The sequence below is a fragment of the Artibeus jamaicensis genome, unplaced genomic scaffold (genome assembly GCF_021234435.1).
Source record: "Artibeus jamaicensis isolate MK-2021 breed Jamaican fruit bat unplaced genomic scaffold, CSHL_Jam_final scaffold_1689, whole genome shotgun sequence".
NCBI lineage: Eukaryota > Metazoa > Chordata > Mammalia > Chiroptera > Phyllostomidae > Artibeus > Artibeus jamaicensis.
In genome coordinates, this window is record NW_026522029.1 from 7920106 (window position 1) to 7934011 (window position 13906).

The following is a 13906-nucleotide window of genomic DNA, read 5'->3' on the forward strand; positions in this document are numbered from 1 at the left end:
CCACTGAGTTGGAATCTGAGGGCACTTTAAATGAGCTCCCAGAAGCTGCTGACGTCCGCGGTCTGAGAACCATGCACCAGGTCTGCTTCTGAGCACAGATCCCCACCTCTCCCGGGTGGTCCCAAGGGCCTGGAAGTCCACGGGAGGTGATCCCTTCAGAGGGAGCAGGCTGAGGGAGGGCCCAGGGCCGGGAGACAGCTTCCCGGTGGGCCTCTCCTCTCTCGCACCACTGCATCAGCCAAACCCAGTCACTCCCCTACAAACATGCTGTCCCCCTATCCAAAATGCTCCTGGTCTCAACCCCAGCCACTCCCACCTCAGCACCCCCTCCCAAAAGACACTGCACCTGCCTTATTACTTAAATAATCTTTATTTCTCATGCACTAGGGAAGGTGGGATCGTATGAAACACTGCATTTCACAGAGAAGGCCTCGGTCCAGGAAGCAATGCTGCGGACCTGCCAGGGGCCAGGTCTGATTAAAACTCCAGGGACCACAGTGGGGACACACCCTAAGGGCTGGCGGCAGCCCCAGGACCCCCCAGTGGCAGGGCCATACACATGGCCCAGGGTGGCTGCCCCCTCCCACAGGGGCACAGGAAGTGGACACCAGAGCACACAGACCGGAATAGGACAGACAAGGCTGCCGGGCAGCAATGTGGCAGAGGCTGTAGCCCAGCGCCTCCAAGGCCCAAGTCCAAATCCAGGACGCCAGGGCTACACCTGTTCTCCACGGACCTGCTGGGGCCCAATGCCCCACAGAGCTGCTGGCAGCCCCACAGACCCCCAGCAGCCCCATAGCCCCATGCCCACGGCACATGGGCACAGGCCCCACCTGACGGTCCCTCAGCCATGTGAACAAGATCGGGGCTTAAACTCAAGCCATGGCCGAAGCTCGGACTTGCCCAGGCAGGACCCCAGAGGCTGGAGGGGCCAGCCCCCCACAACTGTCCCTCATCAGGCTTCAGAAGATCTTGGGACAAGGACCCCAACAGGGCAGCCCTCAAACTCAGGCCATCGGGTGCCACCGGAGCCAAGAAAGGATGGAGCACACCCTGGCCCGGCTGGTGCTGGGGAGACACAGGGACAGGAGGTCAGAGACATGCACGACGGAACAGAAGAGGACGGACACATGCAGAGACCACAGCGCAGGGCGGGGGGTCCCAGGACATCACGCGATCGAGGTGCTGCGAGGCGGGGGCACCGCGGGGGCCAGGCTCACTGAGGCCCCGGGCTCACGGCAACGCCGGGCTCCTCTGGGATTGTCTCCAGCATCTCGCTCTGGACGGCCTGTGTGATGAGTGCCAGCTCCTGGCACAGGGTCTCGTAGCGGTAGCCCACGCGGATGTCTGGCACGTTGGTGCGGCGGATGTCGTTGCCCTCGGGGCCCTCTTTGGTGTAGTTAGGTCCCAGCCAGTGGCTCTTCACCTGCGGGGACAGAAGTGAGGGCAGGCTGCGGCCGGCTCTGAGGGGCCATGGCCCAGGACCCTAGGACCCCCCCAGTGTGGGGGCGGGCAGGGGGTACCTTGTGGGAGAAGCCGCTCATGAGCACACTGTTGCGGGCCAGCTCGCACATGTCGCAGGAGCTGAGCTTCCACACCTGGGTGGCGATGCTGTATTCCTCCATCAGCGGCTCCTGCACAGACCAGCCTCCCTCAGACCGGTGCACCAGGCCCTGCAGTGCCATCCCTTCCCTGGAAACTCACCCGGGCATGCCGCCCTCCACCAGCAGAGGGCAGCACCAGCCCCGAGACCCCAGTGCCCAGGAGCCCTGTCCTCTGCCCACACGTTCTGACCTTGGTGAAGTGGAATTGCAGGGGGTCGTCAGTGGAAAGCGAGACCATGAGGCCGCGGGACAGGTACTCAGGCAGCGGGTTCCGGTGGTAGCTGAGGAAGAGGCTGTTGTTGCTGAGCGGGGACATGGCGATGCCGATCTGGGCCAGGTAATACAGGTACTGCAGGACTGGGGCCTGGGTGGGCAACAGGGAGGGGGGCCAATCAGGTGGCCGCGGGGCTGGGGAGCACACCTGGTTCTGGGGGGTACAGGCCACAGTCATGTGGCGGGGGAGTCCCAACTGGGCCTGGTCTGGGGAGGGTCAGTTACAACCAGCATCTAAGCTGGGGCCTCGGTGTGGAGGTCCAGACAGGGACTGCGGGAGGGGGGTCCGCTGTTGAAGGGGCCCAAAGGGTTGGGAGGAAAGGACCACCCGGGGGCGGTCTGGGGTGCAGCCCTGACCTTGCGCAGAAGCAGCCCATGCGAGATGTTCTCGGCCAGCATGAAGGCTGACACCAGGTGGTGGACAGGCCCAGCCTCGCCACAGTGCGGCCGCAGCACAAACGTGTGGAAGCCCCTCTGCCTGGGGGGCGTGAAGACAGCGTCAGCTCCCGGGCTCGCTGGGCTCCTGAGTTCCCACCCCACCCCTGTGTGGCCCTGGGACAAGGGGCAGGGCTGGCTCCTTGGCCGCGAGGCATGAGCCCTGGAGCCCTGAGGGCACAGACACCACCACGAGGTCCACACGCTGGGGTAAGAGGTGGGTCAGTGTCTGCTGGGCCCAGCCTGGGGCAGGTGTGTGGGGGAGGGGGTGGCAGATGGCAGGGCGGGCAGAACTGTGGCCCGGCGCAGCCCGCACCTGCGCAGGTGGTTCAGCACGGCCATGTTGGCAAAGGTGTAGTACAGGTAGTAGGCGTAGGGCGGGTTGTCCTCCTCCACCCACGCCTCCGGGAGAGGGCTCTCCAGGTTGAAGATGTGGTTCTCGGGCTTGGACTCGTCGTCCACGCTGTCAAAGCCATCCACCTGGCACAGGGCACTGGGGTCAGACCTGAAGCTGCCACTGGGCCCGCGGCGGGCCGTGCCACCTCCCCACACCTGGCCGTGCCTCGCCCCCTCACATGCTCCAGGAAGAGGTGCAGCTCCGGGTGGCTGGCAGGGTGCACGGTGGCCTCGAACAGCGGCAGGAAGATGTTCTCCAGCATCTCCTGAAAGTTGGCCAGCTGGCCCTTGGTACGGTACACGTCACTGCAGGTGAGAGGTGGGCACACAGGTGTGTGCGGGTCAGGGACGGTGTGAGGGCACCGGCAGGCCAGGGAGGGTCGGAGCTCGGCCAAGATCACAGAAGCACTGGGGAACCACCCTGGGTGGGCCAGGCTGGACGGACCACAGTGGAGCCCTCCTCCTGCTGAGAGGACTCAGCTGGGACAGGACATGGTCGGCCATCCCAGGAGGGCAGAAGGCAGGCTCTGGCTCCTTGAACTCTGCCCTCCAAGTTCCCTCCCACTTCCAAGGACACTCACAAGAGACGAGGCACCTGCACGAGCCAGCGCACGTTGGGGGAGTGGACGCGGTGCGTGACAGCCCAGCGTGCCAGCTTGTCCCACTCGTCCCTCGAGCGCCCGTAAATGGAGAGCCGCAGCTCTGCGTTCTGGTACTTGCTCTCCTCCAGGTCTGACATCACCTCCTAGACATGCGCAGGGCCACCACCGCACTCAGGCTTCCCCGCTGTCCCCGCCTCGGCACCCACCCCATGCGCTCACTCAGGTCTCATGCCTCTGACCCACCCCCTCACCCACTGCAGAAGCCCACAGGTCCTCCCAGGCTCTTGCTCAGGCGGGGAGAGGGCTGCCCCCATGCCTGGGCCCTGGCAGCCACACCTCACCTTGATGATGTGAGCAAAGTACTTCCCAGAAACCCTGTTGTCCGTCTTGATGAAGATCTCTCGGAGAACAGACTCCCCAATAGGGTTGTATTTGGCATTGAACTTGTCAAAGCGATGGAAGGTGTTCCTGTCCTGGGGGAGATGGGCAGGTCACCCCTGACACCCGGCCCACTTGCTGACCCTGCCCCCCAGTCCCCGCCGCTGGGACGGACCGCGTGCACATCGAGTGTGTCCACGCTCAGGTCGTAGGCGGTGAGGTTCATGCTCTGGAAGACCTCGCGGAGCGTCTGCTCGCGGCCCTGCTCCACGTGGACGATCTCCTCCAGGTGCCGCTTCATCGCCCGCTTGATGAAGCGCAGGAGGTGCTTCTGGTTCATGCACGACGAGGCGTGGATGTGCGTGTCCACCTGCGGTGGAACAGGGGCTGCTGGGTCTGGCGAGGCCGGGAGGGTCGAGGGTGTGGGCAGCAGGAACGAGAGGCCTCTCCAGTCTGGTCCTGGGTCGGGGGAGGCTGGGCAGAGGTGCCGGCGTGACCCGGGGGACACCCCACCTTTCGGATGTTGTAGAAATCTCGGTGCGGCACCTTCTTCTGGGCGGCCAGCTCCTTCATCTCGTTGAGCAGCACGTGCATCTGGAACTTGGAGCTCAGGTACTGCAGCCGGCGGTAGCAGAAGGACTTTCTGGCAGGAGGAGAACAGGTGGGGGCTCAGGGCCGGCAGGGAGGCACCGGGAGGGGGCCGGGCTGAGGCCACTGAGGGGGCGGCTGGTGAGGGAGAGGTGTAGGACTTGGGGACTTTGAAGTGAGGACAGAACGGTAACAGCTGTCTAGGGCAGGGCTGGGGCTAAGGAGTCCGGGCTGGGAGGGGGCCAGCGGGGACTCACATGGGGCCATTGATGATCAGGGCCATCAGCACGTTGACGTCAGCCACAAACTCCTGCAGGTCGGGGTACGGCAGTTCTAACTCTAGGCAACTAGCAGTGGGGGGAGCGTAGGTGAGGAGCACGAGCCGGGCCCCACAGGCTCCCCCAGCCGATATGGCCCCCCGCGGCGTCCCCCAGCACACGCCCCCCCCTCTTACTGCTCATCGGGCTCCCTGCGGGTGTAGACGTGCACCACGCCCCGCACCATGCGCAGACCCAAGCCCAGGTCCCCAGGCATGGTGCTGGGCTCGCAGCGCTCATAGGGGTGCTGCTCCAGCACCGGGGGGTGCACTGGGGCGTCTGCAGGGCAGGGAGAGTGGAGTCAGGGACCAGGAGAGATGCCACAGCCCCAGCAGGATGCCCCCGCCTCCCCCCCTGCGCCAGGAAGCGGGAGTGAGGCTGGGTGCAGGGAGCAGCGGACAGGACAGAGGCCCCTGGGCTCCAAGCTCAGGGAGCCTGGGATGCCAGGGCGCTTGGAGCTGGGCAGGGATGGGGGTCCCACCGGCAGACACAGGGGTGTCGGGGCCCAGCTCATAGGCCCGCGTCTCCAGAGGCTTCTCGGCCAGCTGCTGCAGGTGGCGGCGGGTGGTGGCGCAGAAGCTCTGCAAGGACAGCGCCATGTACTTCTCCCGGATGAAGAGGGCCCGTACCACACTCTTGGCGGCGTCCAGCAGGTCCGTGAACGGCACCTGCAGACAAGGATGTGTGGGTCTGGGACCCAGGCCTGGCCCACTCTCAACTGTTCCCTGAGGCCTGACTTCAGAATCACTCAGACCGGCGGTTGCCAGCACATGAACAGGCTCCCGGCCGAGCCCTTGCTCCCTGCAGCTTCCAGGAAGAGAAAAGCCCTCTCTGGCCCCACCCCCAGCTCCCCAGGCTTGGGGAGCCCGCTGGGACCCCAGGACCTGCACTCACCCCACACTTCTCCTCCCCAGAGATGGTGACCCGCTGAAATTCCCGCTCCAGCACATCACGCTCCCGCAGGCCCCGGTCTCCCTGCCCCTCACTCTGCTCCTTGTACAGCCTGCCAGGAAGGAAGCACAGGAAAGACGCTGGAGCCAGCAGCGGGGCAGGCCCCAGCCACCTGTCCCCAGGATCCCCGCACCCCTCTGCCCTCCTCACTGGAGGTCCAAGTCACTGTCTGTCTTCAGGAAATCTTGCTTGGCCCGAAGCAGGATGTCCGGCTCCAGCCTAGAGGTGAGAGGTGAGAGGTGAGAGGTTGGGCAGATGATGAGGGACGGCCCTGGCACCCAGGCCACTGCCCTGAGCTAGGTGCCATGGGTGTGCCGTCACCTCACAAGGCTGCAGAGCCCGCACCGTGGGCGCTGTCCTCACCTGGCGTTAGAGATGAGGAAGCACAGCCAGACGGTAAGCACCTCGTTCCAGGCCACACTGGTGGCCGAAGACAGCCCCCGATCCCAAGGCCTGTGTGTCCCCCCGCTGCCCTGCCCTGCCTCCCCGTGGGCCCCAAACAGGGACGAGGTGGGACAGGGACAGACAAGGAGCGCTGAAGCACCCAGTGGTGACAGAGGGACACTGGGCAGGGAGACTCCGCTGTGTCCCCTTCCCACAACCGCAGGGTTGCCTGCTCCTGACTCCCACACACACAGCTGCTTGGCTGTGATCCCCCCATGCCCCCCACAGCTGCCTGGCCGTGCCCCCACCCGGGGCTGCCTACAGGACTCTGGGGCCCAGGGCTCACTTGACGTCCTGGCTGATCTGCCGCTCCAGGCGCTGCCTCCGCTCCTCCAGCTGCTCGATGGGGCTCTCCTCGGGGAACTCGTACGGGGCACTGCGGAGCTCGCTCTCGGCCAGGGAGCGGCTGAACAGCTCCTGGCAGTAGAAGGAAGGGTTGGTGTGCCCTGGCCCCCAGCCCTGGGCCCTCCCTTGCAGAGTCTGGGGCACCGGGAAGAGGTGAGCGGGCAGGACATGGCTCGGCATGAAACGAGGGCAAGAGGACACATGGGGGGCACAGGGTGGGGGGCACAGGTTGGGGTGCCCCGAGATACCTCCGCGATCTCCTTGCATTTGCCATCCATGGACGTGCGCAGGTCCAGCGGGAAGTGCTTGAGGCAGGGGGCGGGGCCTGGCAGGGATCGTGCAGACTGCAGCGGAGGGGCCCCCAGCCCACCCCGAGCCTCTGTGGAGACAGCGAAGCCAGGGTCGAAGGGTGAAGGGCAGGCCCGGGGCGCACGGAAACCCTAGGCCCCTGCCCACCCTGTCCCCAGGCCAGCCACAGAGAGAAGCCAGCCCCTGGAGGGTAGGCAGCCCTTTCTCAGAGGCTGAGGAGTGAGAGAGCCTACATGTGGCCCTCTGAGGACCTTGCCCCCACAATCTAGCACGGGGACCATCACCCGCTCCAGGCTCGAGGCTGGGAGTGCCTAGGGTGCCCCTAGAACAAGTGACTGGTTCCCTCCAGGAGTCAGAAACTGAATCCAGGACTAGGGGTCCTGCCCCCAGGCCAGAAGAACCTCCATGTGAGCACCCCCTATAGACAGGCGCAGTGTGTACCCACACACACTTCAGGAGCTCACTGGGGACCTGGTGGCCAACACCAGCATCCCCAGCCCACAGCTCCCAGGGCTGGCAAGCCAGTGTCAGACCTGCCTCTGGCCTACAGATCCTCCTCCCTGGGGCTGGGGCCCACGCCGGATGTCCTGGACTTTCCAAGCACAGGCAGCCACAGCTGTGCCACAGCTCCCCCTCAGCTCTGACCTGGGGACCAGCCCCCAAGGGAAGAGGAGCCGAGAGCATGGAGGAGCTGGCTGGCAGCGGGAGCCCTACCACCTCCCTGGAGGCCTGCCCTCTTCCCCAGGACCCCAGGGCCGCCAAGACGTGGCCTGGCCCCAGACTGACCCTCCCACTGCTGGCTGCCCCTCCGAAGGGAGCGGCCACGAACAGTCTGCGCCACTCAGCAGCCCCAGGAGCTGGGCCGGAGGCCCCGGCAAGAGCCTGGGGAAGGGAGTACCAGAGGCCAGGGCCTCTCCCCACGGAGGGCAGAACTCAGGTGCCCCACTAGGAGGCCTTGACACAGCGAGTTTAAGGGGCTGCTGAGCTCCCGCCATCCAAGACGACCCCCCTGGCCTCACGACCCAGCCTCCGCAGCAGGGGGCTCTCCACACCCAGCCAGGCTCTGAGGGGCCCGCTCTCCAGCACTCCCCTTCACCCTTTGCACCGTGGCTGAGGGGCAGACTGGAGGCTCTGCCCAGGTAGGCGCCTTAAACTCTCTAGGCCCACTCCCCGACGCCCCAGAGTCGGGTCCTCAGTCTGGACAAAGGGAAGATCCAGAGCCAGGACCCAGCACCCACTCGTCCTCCTGCCTGCCTGGGTCCTACCTGCAGAGTTCAGGCAGCACAGGCCGGCAGCCGGGTGCCCCTTGCCTGCCTGTTTGCTGAGTGGAGCTGCTGCCAGTCCCCCAGGACAGCTCAGGGGCCGGCACGGGCTGTACCAAGTGCAGCTGCTCGCAGGGGAGACCCTGGGATGACAGTGAGCAGGGGGCTGGGGGAGCTCAGAGGAGCCCAGACATCAAGGGAAAGAGCATCAAAGTTCAGGGAAAAGAGGAGCCCCAGAACTGAATGGGGCCTTAACCTCTGCAGTGCCAGGGCCTGGCCCAAAGTGGGGACCTCAAGAGAGAGAAGCAGGGTGGGTGCACAGGGACAGGAGAGGCTATCGGGGAAGGGCCACGCCTCCTTAAAATGCACTGGGGCATAGTGAGTGAGCAGGACCTGGCAGCTCAGAGCAAGGGGAAGGGGCAAAGCAAGGGGGGCATGCAGCCCTCACCTCCATTCTCAGCAGCCCCAGGCCAGCCTCCTCTGCCCAGTGGCCTTGTTTTCCTTACGACTGTCCTCTGGGGCCCTGCCTGGGGTCCCTTGGGAGAGACAGGGCCCCTGCCTGGGAGAGGAGCTGGCTGGCAGCCGTAGCAGTAGCTCACTCAGGCAGGAATGGCTGCTGAGCCTTCCAGATGCCCAGGGGACTGGTTCACAGCGCCCAAGACCTCCAGCCCCCTGCTGCAAGCCTATCGTTGGGGACAAATTGCCCAGGAGGAGAAAGCAGTTTGGGAGAGGGGGCTAGGATTTGGTGGACCTGCGTCTGACTCTGATCCTTCATACTTACAAGTCTCCCCCTCCCGGAGGCTTCAGGTCCTAACTCAAAAGGGCTGATAAGTAGTAGGTGGTGTCCTGTCTGGCCACAGCTGCCAGGAGGCTCACGGAGACATGGCCCTGTGAGTATCCTGGACAACACCGCCATCTCCAATCACGGACTCCCAAGACCCTCCAAACATCCTACACACAGTCCCATCCACTGGGGAGTGCAGGGATGCAGCGCTGGCCAAGGAGTGGGCAGCGAATGGCCAGCAAAGACAATGGAACCAGGCAGGTGTGAGGACTGGGCACTGCTCCCTCTAACTTGGAAGAAGATGGAGCAGGAAGGTGAGGCAAGACAGGCGCCTGCTTTGCCCCCAGGGTGTAAGACACATGGGGTCTTTGCTTGCCCAAGAACTCTGACCCCACACAACTCACTTCTTTTTTTTTCCTTCTTTTTTTTAGAGAGGGGAAGGGAGAGAGAAAGGGAGAGAAACATCAATGTGTGGTTGCCTCTCACGTGTCCCACACTGGGGACCTGGCCTGCAACCCAGGCGTGAGCCCCAGACTCAGAATTGAACCGGCGACCCTTTGATTTCGCAGGCCAGCACTTAATCCACTGAGCCACACCGGCCAGAGCCAACTCCCCACTTCTAGCAGGGGAGGCCGCCCATAGACCTCCAGGGGCAGTGGGATGGAGTTAGCAGGAGCCGAGTCCAAGGCCTCAGTCTCAAAAACTCCTCTCCTAGCAGAAGGACCCAGAACCTCCACAGCAATGCTGGGTGACCAGCACAGGTTCCAACGGCCAGAGTCGCCCCGACCCCAGCCTGCCATGTGACAAGCAGACAGTAATCTCCACACTCCCCGAGGCCAGGTCTGGAAGACCCAACTGCCTGCAGGTCCCCCCCTAGGGTCTGTGCCAGAGCACCCCCACAAAAGCCAGCCAGCCAGTGCCACCAAATCCAAGATTCCCAGCATCCTGCCTACCCTCCCTCGCTGCAAGGACTGCCTCAGCAGGCAGAGGTGCCCACGGCTTTGATCCACAGCAGCATGTGACAGCTCCAGGCCCAGGAGACGCCCCCTCGGGATGGCACAGAGCTGAGCACAGAGAATGTGAGCACTCGGGACAGTGCAGACCAGCCCAGCATCTTCAGTGCTGCAGGGAAACCCAGGAGGTGGATGGCCAGGCTACAGGTCCAGGCAGCTGCTGAGGACAGGGAGGCACTGACTGACCTGGTCACCGAGGTGGGGGTGGTCTTACTTAGCAGCAAGGCCTGGGGGTCAGCACACGGCAGGCAGATATCCCTCAGTGAGCACCAACCCAGGTGGCAAGCCCCGAAGAGCTGGGCTTGCACAGCGCACCACACCGCCAGCTCCGAATGCGGCACCGACGCCTATCAGAGTGGGCGCAGAGCACACGAAGGGTGCAGAGCACAGCAGATGGGCGGCGGGGCCCAGCTGGAGCCCCGCAGGGCCAGGCCCAGGGACACCCTGCACTCCCGTGGCGGCTCACAAAAACAGCTCAAGAACCGGCGCTCAGCAAACAATCCCCACAGCTGGGCCCCAGCCCCGGGCCTCCCAGCGGCAGTGAGTGCAACCGGCACCCGACCCCCAGGGAAGGGGTCTGAGATCTGGGTTCCTAGAAGGAGGAACTTGCCCCAGGAGGACAGCCCGCGCCTGCCTGGCAAAGGGCCAGCCACCAGCAGTGTGGCCAGTCAGCCCCACACGCCCCCACTCCATTCACACACTTCACATGCAGGCACTCTTAGCACATCCACACGCTGACACGTGTGCAAACACCTCTTGCTGCACCCACGCCCACTCCCCGTTACAGAGGACAGCGTCCCTGGCATAGAAACCCGTCACCCTCCACCCACCTCTCTCCCCACACCAACTCCCAATCCAGCTGTCATTGGGGCGGAAGACAAGGAGCAGCAGCGCACGGAGGGTGCAGAAGAGGCCTCCCTCAGAGGGGACCAGTGGCGGAGCGGGGCCAGTGCCTGGCCCAGGATGCATGCACTCACCTGGTACCGCAGAGGCCGCCTGGTGGCTGGTACGCTTCTTAAAGGGATATTTGGCCTTGGGTTTGCCTGGGCCGGAGGGATAGGATGCCATGGCTCTGGCCCAGGAGGCAGAGCCGCAGCAGCTGGGCCTGCCTCTGCCACATCCAACCCCTTCCTCCGCTCCGCCCCCAGCGGGAGTGACTGATGCAGGAAGCCGAGGCCCCGCCAGCGGAAGAGGCCCTGGCTACGATTTCTGATGTTGTCTAGGCAACCTCCCGGAGAGGGGCCCCCATCCCGCCCCTGACCCCTCCCCTCCCCTCCCTTCCCCATCCCTGGAGTGACGTCGGCCTGCGGTGTTGAGGTGAGAACAGGATAGGGAAGGGCCGGCGCCCACGACTCCCCTAATCCTCTCCGGAGCCCTCATCCCTTGCCAGGGCTCTAGGGCAAGTACTCAAAGTCCAGGCTCGCTGGTCCAGCCAGCCTGGGAGAAAAATAATAATAATAATAATAATAATAATAATAATAATAAAAGAAATCCAGCCAGAGCCCAGAACACATAATTTAGCTCAGGGCAGGCGCAATCCGTGAACACCCAGCCCCTCTGGGGCTTAGTCCCGCTTTTCTTCTCTTTTTGAATGAACCCCAGCCCCAGGGCAGCACAGCTCCGGGAGGACGGGATAGAACCGAGACCCCCCATCCCGGGAGGGAGGACCCTTTCTTGGGAAAATTCCACTGTCCAGCCGAAGCTACCTTCTAGGAAGGCAGGGAAGCCGTGGGGTCTGGGAAAAAGACGCCAGTGCCTTCGGGCTCTTCCTCCGCCTTTCCACACGCAGGCCTCCTAGGGGGAGCCGGCCGCCGTCCCTCGGTCTGCTGGCGGTGCTCAGACCCCCGCCCTCTTGTCGCTCTGGCCCAGAGAGCCGCCCCGGACACAGGCACACACTCTCACCTGAAGCCATGCTGCCCGAGCGCTGAAGGGGGCCGGGGAGGCTGCCTGCCGCGGTCTGCACAGCCGGGAAGCCCGGGTCGCGAGGGAGGGGGCGAGGGCTGGAACCCAGACCCCGGCCAAGTCGCTCCAAGAGCCCCTGCCCTAGCCCGGGGATGGGGGGAGTAGGGCAGCTCTTTCAAAACTGCCGGCTGGAAGGACGCGGACCCCGCCGACCTCGGCCGCGGCGCTGGCCCGGAAGACCCCCCAGCCCCGCACTCGAAAGGGGAGCAGGACACGTGCTCCCGGCGCGGCGAGACCCGGAACGCGCCTGGGCTCGTCTCCACGCTCTCCGGGCGCTCGGGGTCCGCCCGCCGCAGCCGGATCGCGGGGGAGCCGCGCAACAGGTGCGACCCCCGCCGAAAGCTGGCCAGCGCCGCTCCGCGTCGGGGGCCGCCAGACCCCGCCCACCCCAGGCCCGACCCCGCCCACCAGGCCCCACCCACGCCCGCCGCGGCCCCGCCCACTCCCTCTTCCCCTTCCCGGCGCCACGTGGGCTGCGGCCCCTCCGCGGTCCGCGGCGCGGGGTCCAGTGCGCGCTCAGTGCGTCAGCTTCCTCCTCGGACGGTGCGATGGGGCAATCGCGCTGCGCCGCTCAAAGGAGCTGTTGCACAAAGCGCCCAGCGGGAGACAGCTATTATTACCGTCCCGGGATTCACTCTTCGCAGGAGCCTGCCTACCCCCGGCATTCTCGCTCTGGGTGTCTGTTTCCCCCTGGCAGGCGTAGGCAGGCAGGGTGTGCCGCGCAGTCCCACGTTTATTTCTATATTTGTTGGTTAAGAGCTTAGGCTCCATGGCCGGAGTGACTGGATTCAATTCCAGACTCCCCCGCCTACTTCCTGACTGGCTTTGGCAGAGTTACTTAACTTAGCCGAACTTGGCCGTTTGTCTGTAAAATGAGTGTGAGAGACGCTGCTTTATTTACATGGTGGTGGTTAGGATAAATGAGCCCATCTAAGTGCTTAGAACAGGGCCTGGCCTGTAGTTACTACCCCATTGATATTTGCATTTTATTGCTTTGGCCTTGGCCCCCTATTAATAACTCCTACAGGTTGTTTCGCCTTGCAGCCTACAAAGAGGTGGAGGTGGGCCGTTTTGGGGACGGAGGACGCCCCACCCAACTGGCACCCTCACTCCCACGCTCCGAGAATCCTACCTAAAGATAACCTTGCTGGGGAAAGTCCCTAGGCCTCCTCCGAACATAATTGTATTAGCAGCCATTAGTCTTTTTCGGATCTCTCCACCTCAGGGACGCCCTTTGCCCCTCACGCCCAGTTGGACTAATGCTGTTTGTCCACCCCTCCCAGTTCTCACCACCCTCACAGCCAAATTCCTCCCCAACACTGCCTCCCCCATCTCTCCGCAGGCTGGATTCCGGACCCTGAACCCCGCGCTCCACTTGCAGCTATTGTCACCCCCACTGGTCCCTGCCGACTGCTCCTCGGGCTGGACAAACAAAAAACAAACAAACAAAAAAGGTGTCCTCCATAACACTTGGGGGAAAAGTTCACCTCACAAAGAATCAATAAAACTAGAACGAGGACAAGGAGATACCACATTTGCCCATTAAATTAGCAAAGATTGAGGGAAAAACACCCAACGCAGGCAAGAGGGTAGTTAGTAGCTAGAACGCGCGCATATACTACTGCAGGGCATAAACATCGACATAATCTTCCTAAAAACCTCTTAGGAATATAAGATCAAGAATCTCTAGCCCTGGCTGGTGTAGCTCAGTGGATTGAGTGCAGGTCTGTGAACAAGAGAATCGAGGTTCAGTTCCCAGTCAGGGCACATGCCTGGGTTGCAGGCCAGTCCCAGCAGGGGACACACTAGAGGCAACCATACACTGATGTTTTTCTCCCTCTCTCCTTTCCCTCTAAAGATAAATAAATAGATATTTTTTTAAAAAAAGAATCTTTTCCTGCGAACCACACGATCGCAGTTCGATTCCCAGTCAGGGCACATGCCGGAGTTGCAGGCAGGTTCCCAGCAGGGGACGCACAAGAGGCAACCATACATTGATGTTTCTCTCCCTCTCTCCTTCCCCCTTCCCCTCTAAAGATAAATAAATAAAATCTTAAAAATAAATAAATAAATAAAAATTAAAAAAGAATCTTTTTACAGCCCAGGCTGGTGTGGCTCAGTGGATTGAGCACTGGACTATGAAGCACAGGGTCACTGGTTCAATTCCTACTCAGGGTACATGCCTGGGTTGTGGGCCAGGTTCCCCAGTAGGGGGCACCAGAGGCAACCACACATTGATGTTT

The 13906-nt window shown here is 63.1% G+C and overlaps 1 protein-coding gene across 4 annotated transcripts; it reads right to left on the bottom strand.

The window, feature by feature from the left end:
* Positions 1–342: 342 nt before the first annotated feature.
* On the bottom strand, positions 343–12040 carry AMPD2 (adenosine monophosphate deaminase 2). Of its 4 annotated transcripts, XM_037152443.2 has the most exons (19): positions 11604–12040; positions 10679–10744; positions 6582–6712; positions 6275–6405; positions 5695–5763; positions 5488–5596; positions 5075–5261; positions 4731–4872; positions 4534–4623; positions 4202–4331; positions 3864–4058; positions 3652–3783; positions 3290–3453; positions 2888–3014; positions 2629–2792; positions 2235–2355; positions 1795–1968; positions 1524–1634; positions 343–1426 (listed from the first exon to the last, which is right to left on the bottom strand). In XM_037152443.2, exons 1-19 carry the CDS (start codon positions 11611–11613, stop codon positions 1217–1219), a joined length of 2463 nt encoding a protein of 820 aa, XP_037008338.2. In that variant the 5' UTR covers positions 11614–12040; the 3' UTR covers positions 343–1216. The 4 variants fall into 4 exon arrangements, with proteins under 4 accessions (XP_037008338.2, XP_037008339.2, XP_037008337.2 ...); XM_037152444.2 differs by lacking the exon at positions 10679–10744; XM_037152442.2 differs by lacking the exon at positions 11604–12040 and having other exon boundaries at positions 10679–10858.
* Between the last annotated feature and the right edge of the window lie 1866 nt (positions 12041–13906).

Excerpts from the sequence above, each read along its gene's own strand:
- AMPD2 (XM_037152442.2), bottom strand. The coding sequence starts at position 10,769 with ATGGCATCCTATCCCTCCGGCCCAGGCAAACCCAAGGCCAAATATCCC. Across the intron at positions 4,624-4,730 it reads CGCAGGGAGCCCGATGAGCA|TTGCCTAGAGTTAGAACTGC; the intron begins GTAAGAGGGGGG and ends CCCCACTGCTAG. Across the intron at positions 3,454-3,651 it reads ACTTTGCTCACATCATCAAG|GAGGTGATGTCAGACCTGGA; the intron begins GTGAGGTGTGGC and ends GCGCATGTCTAG.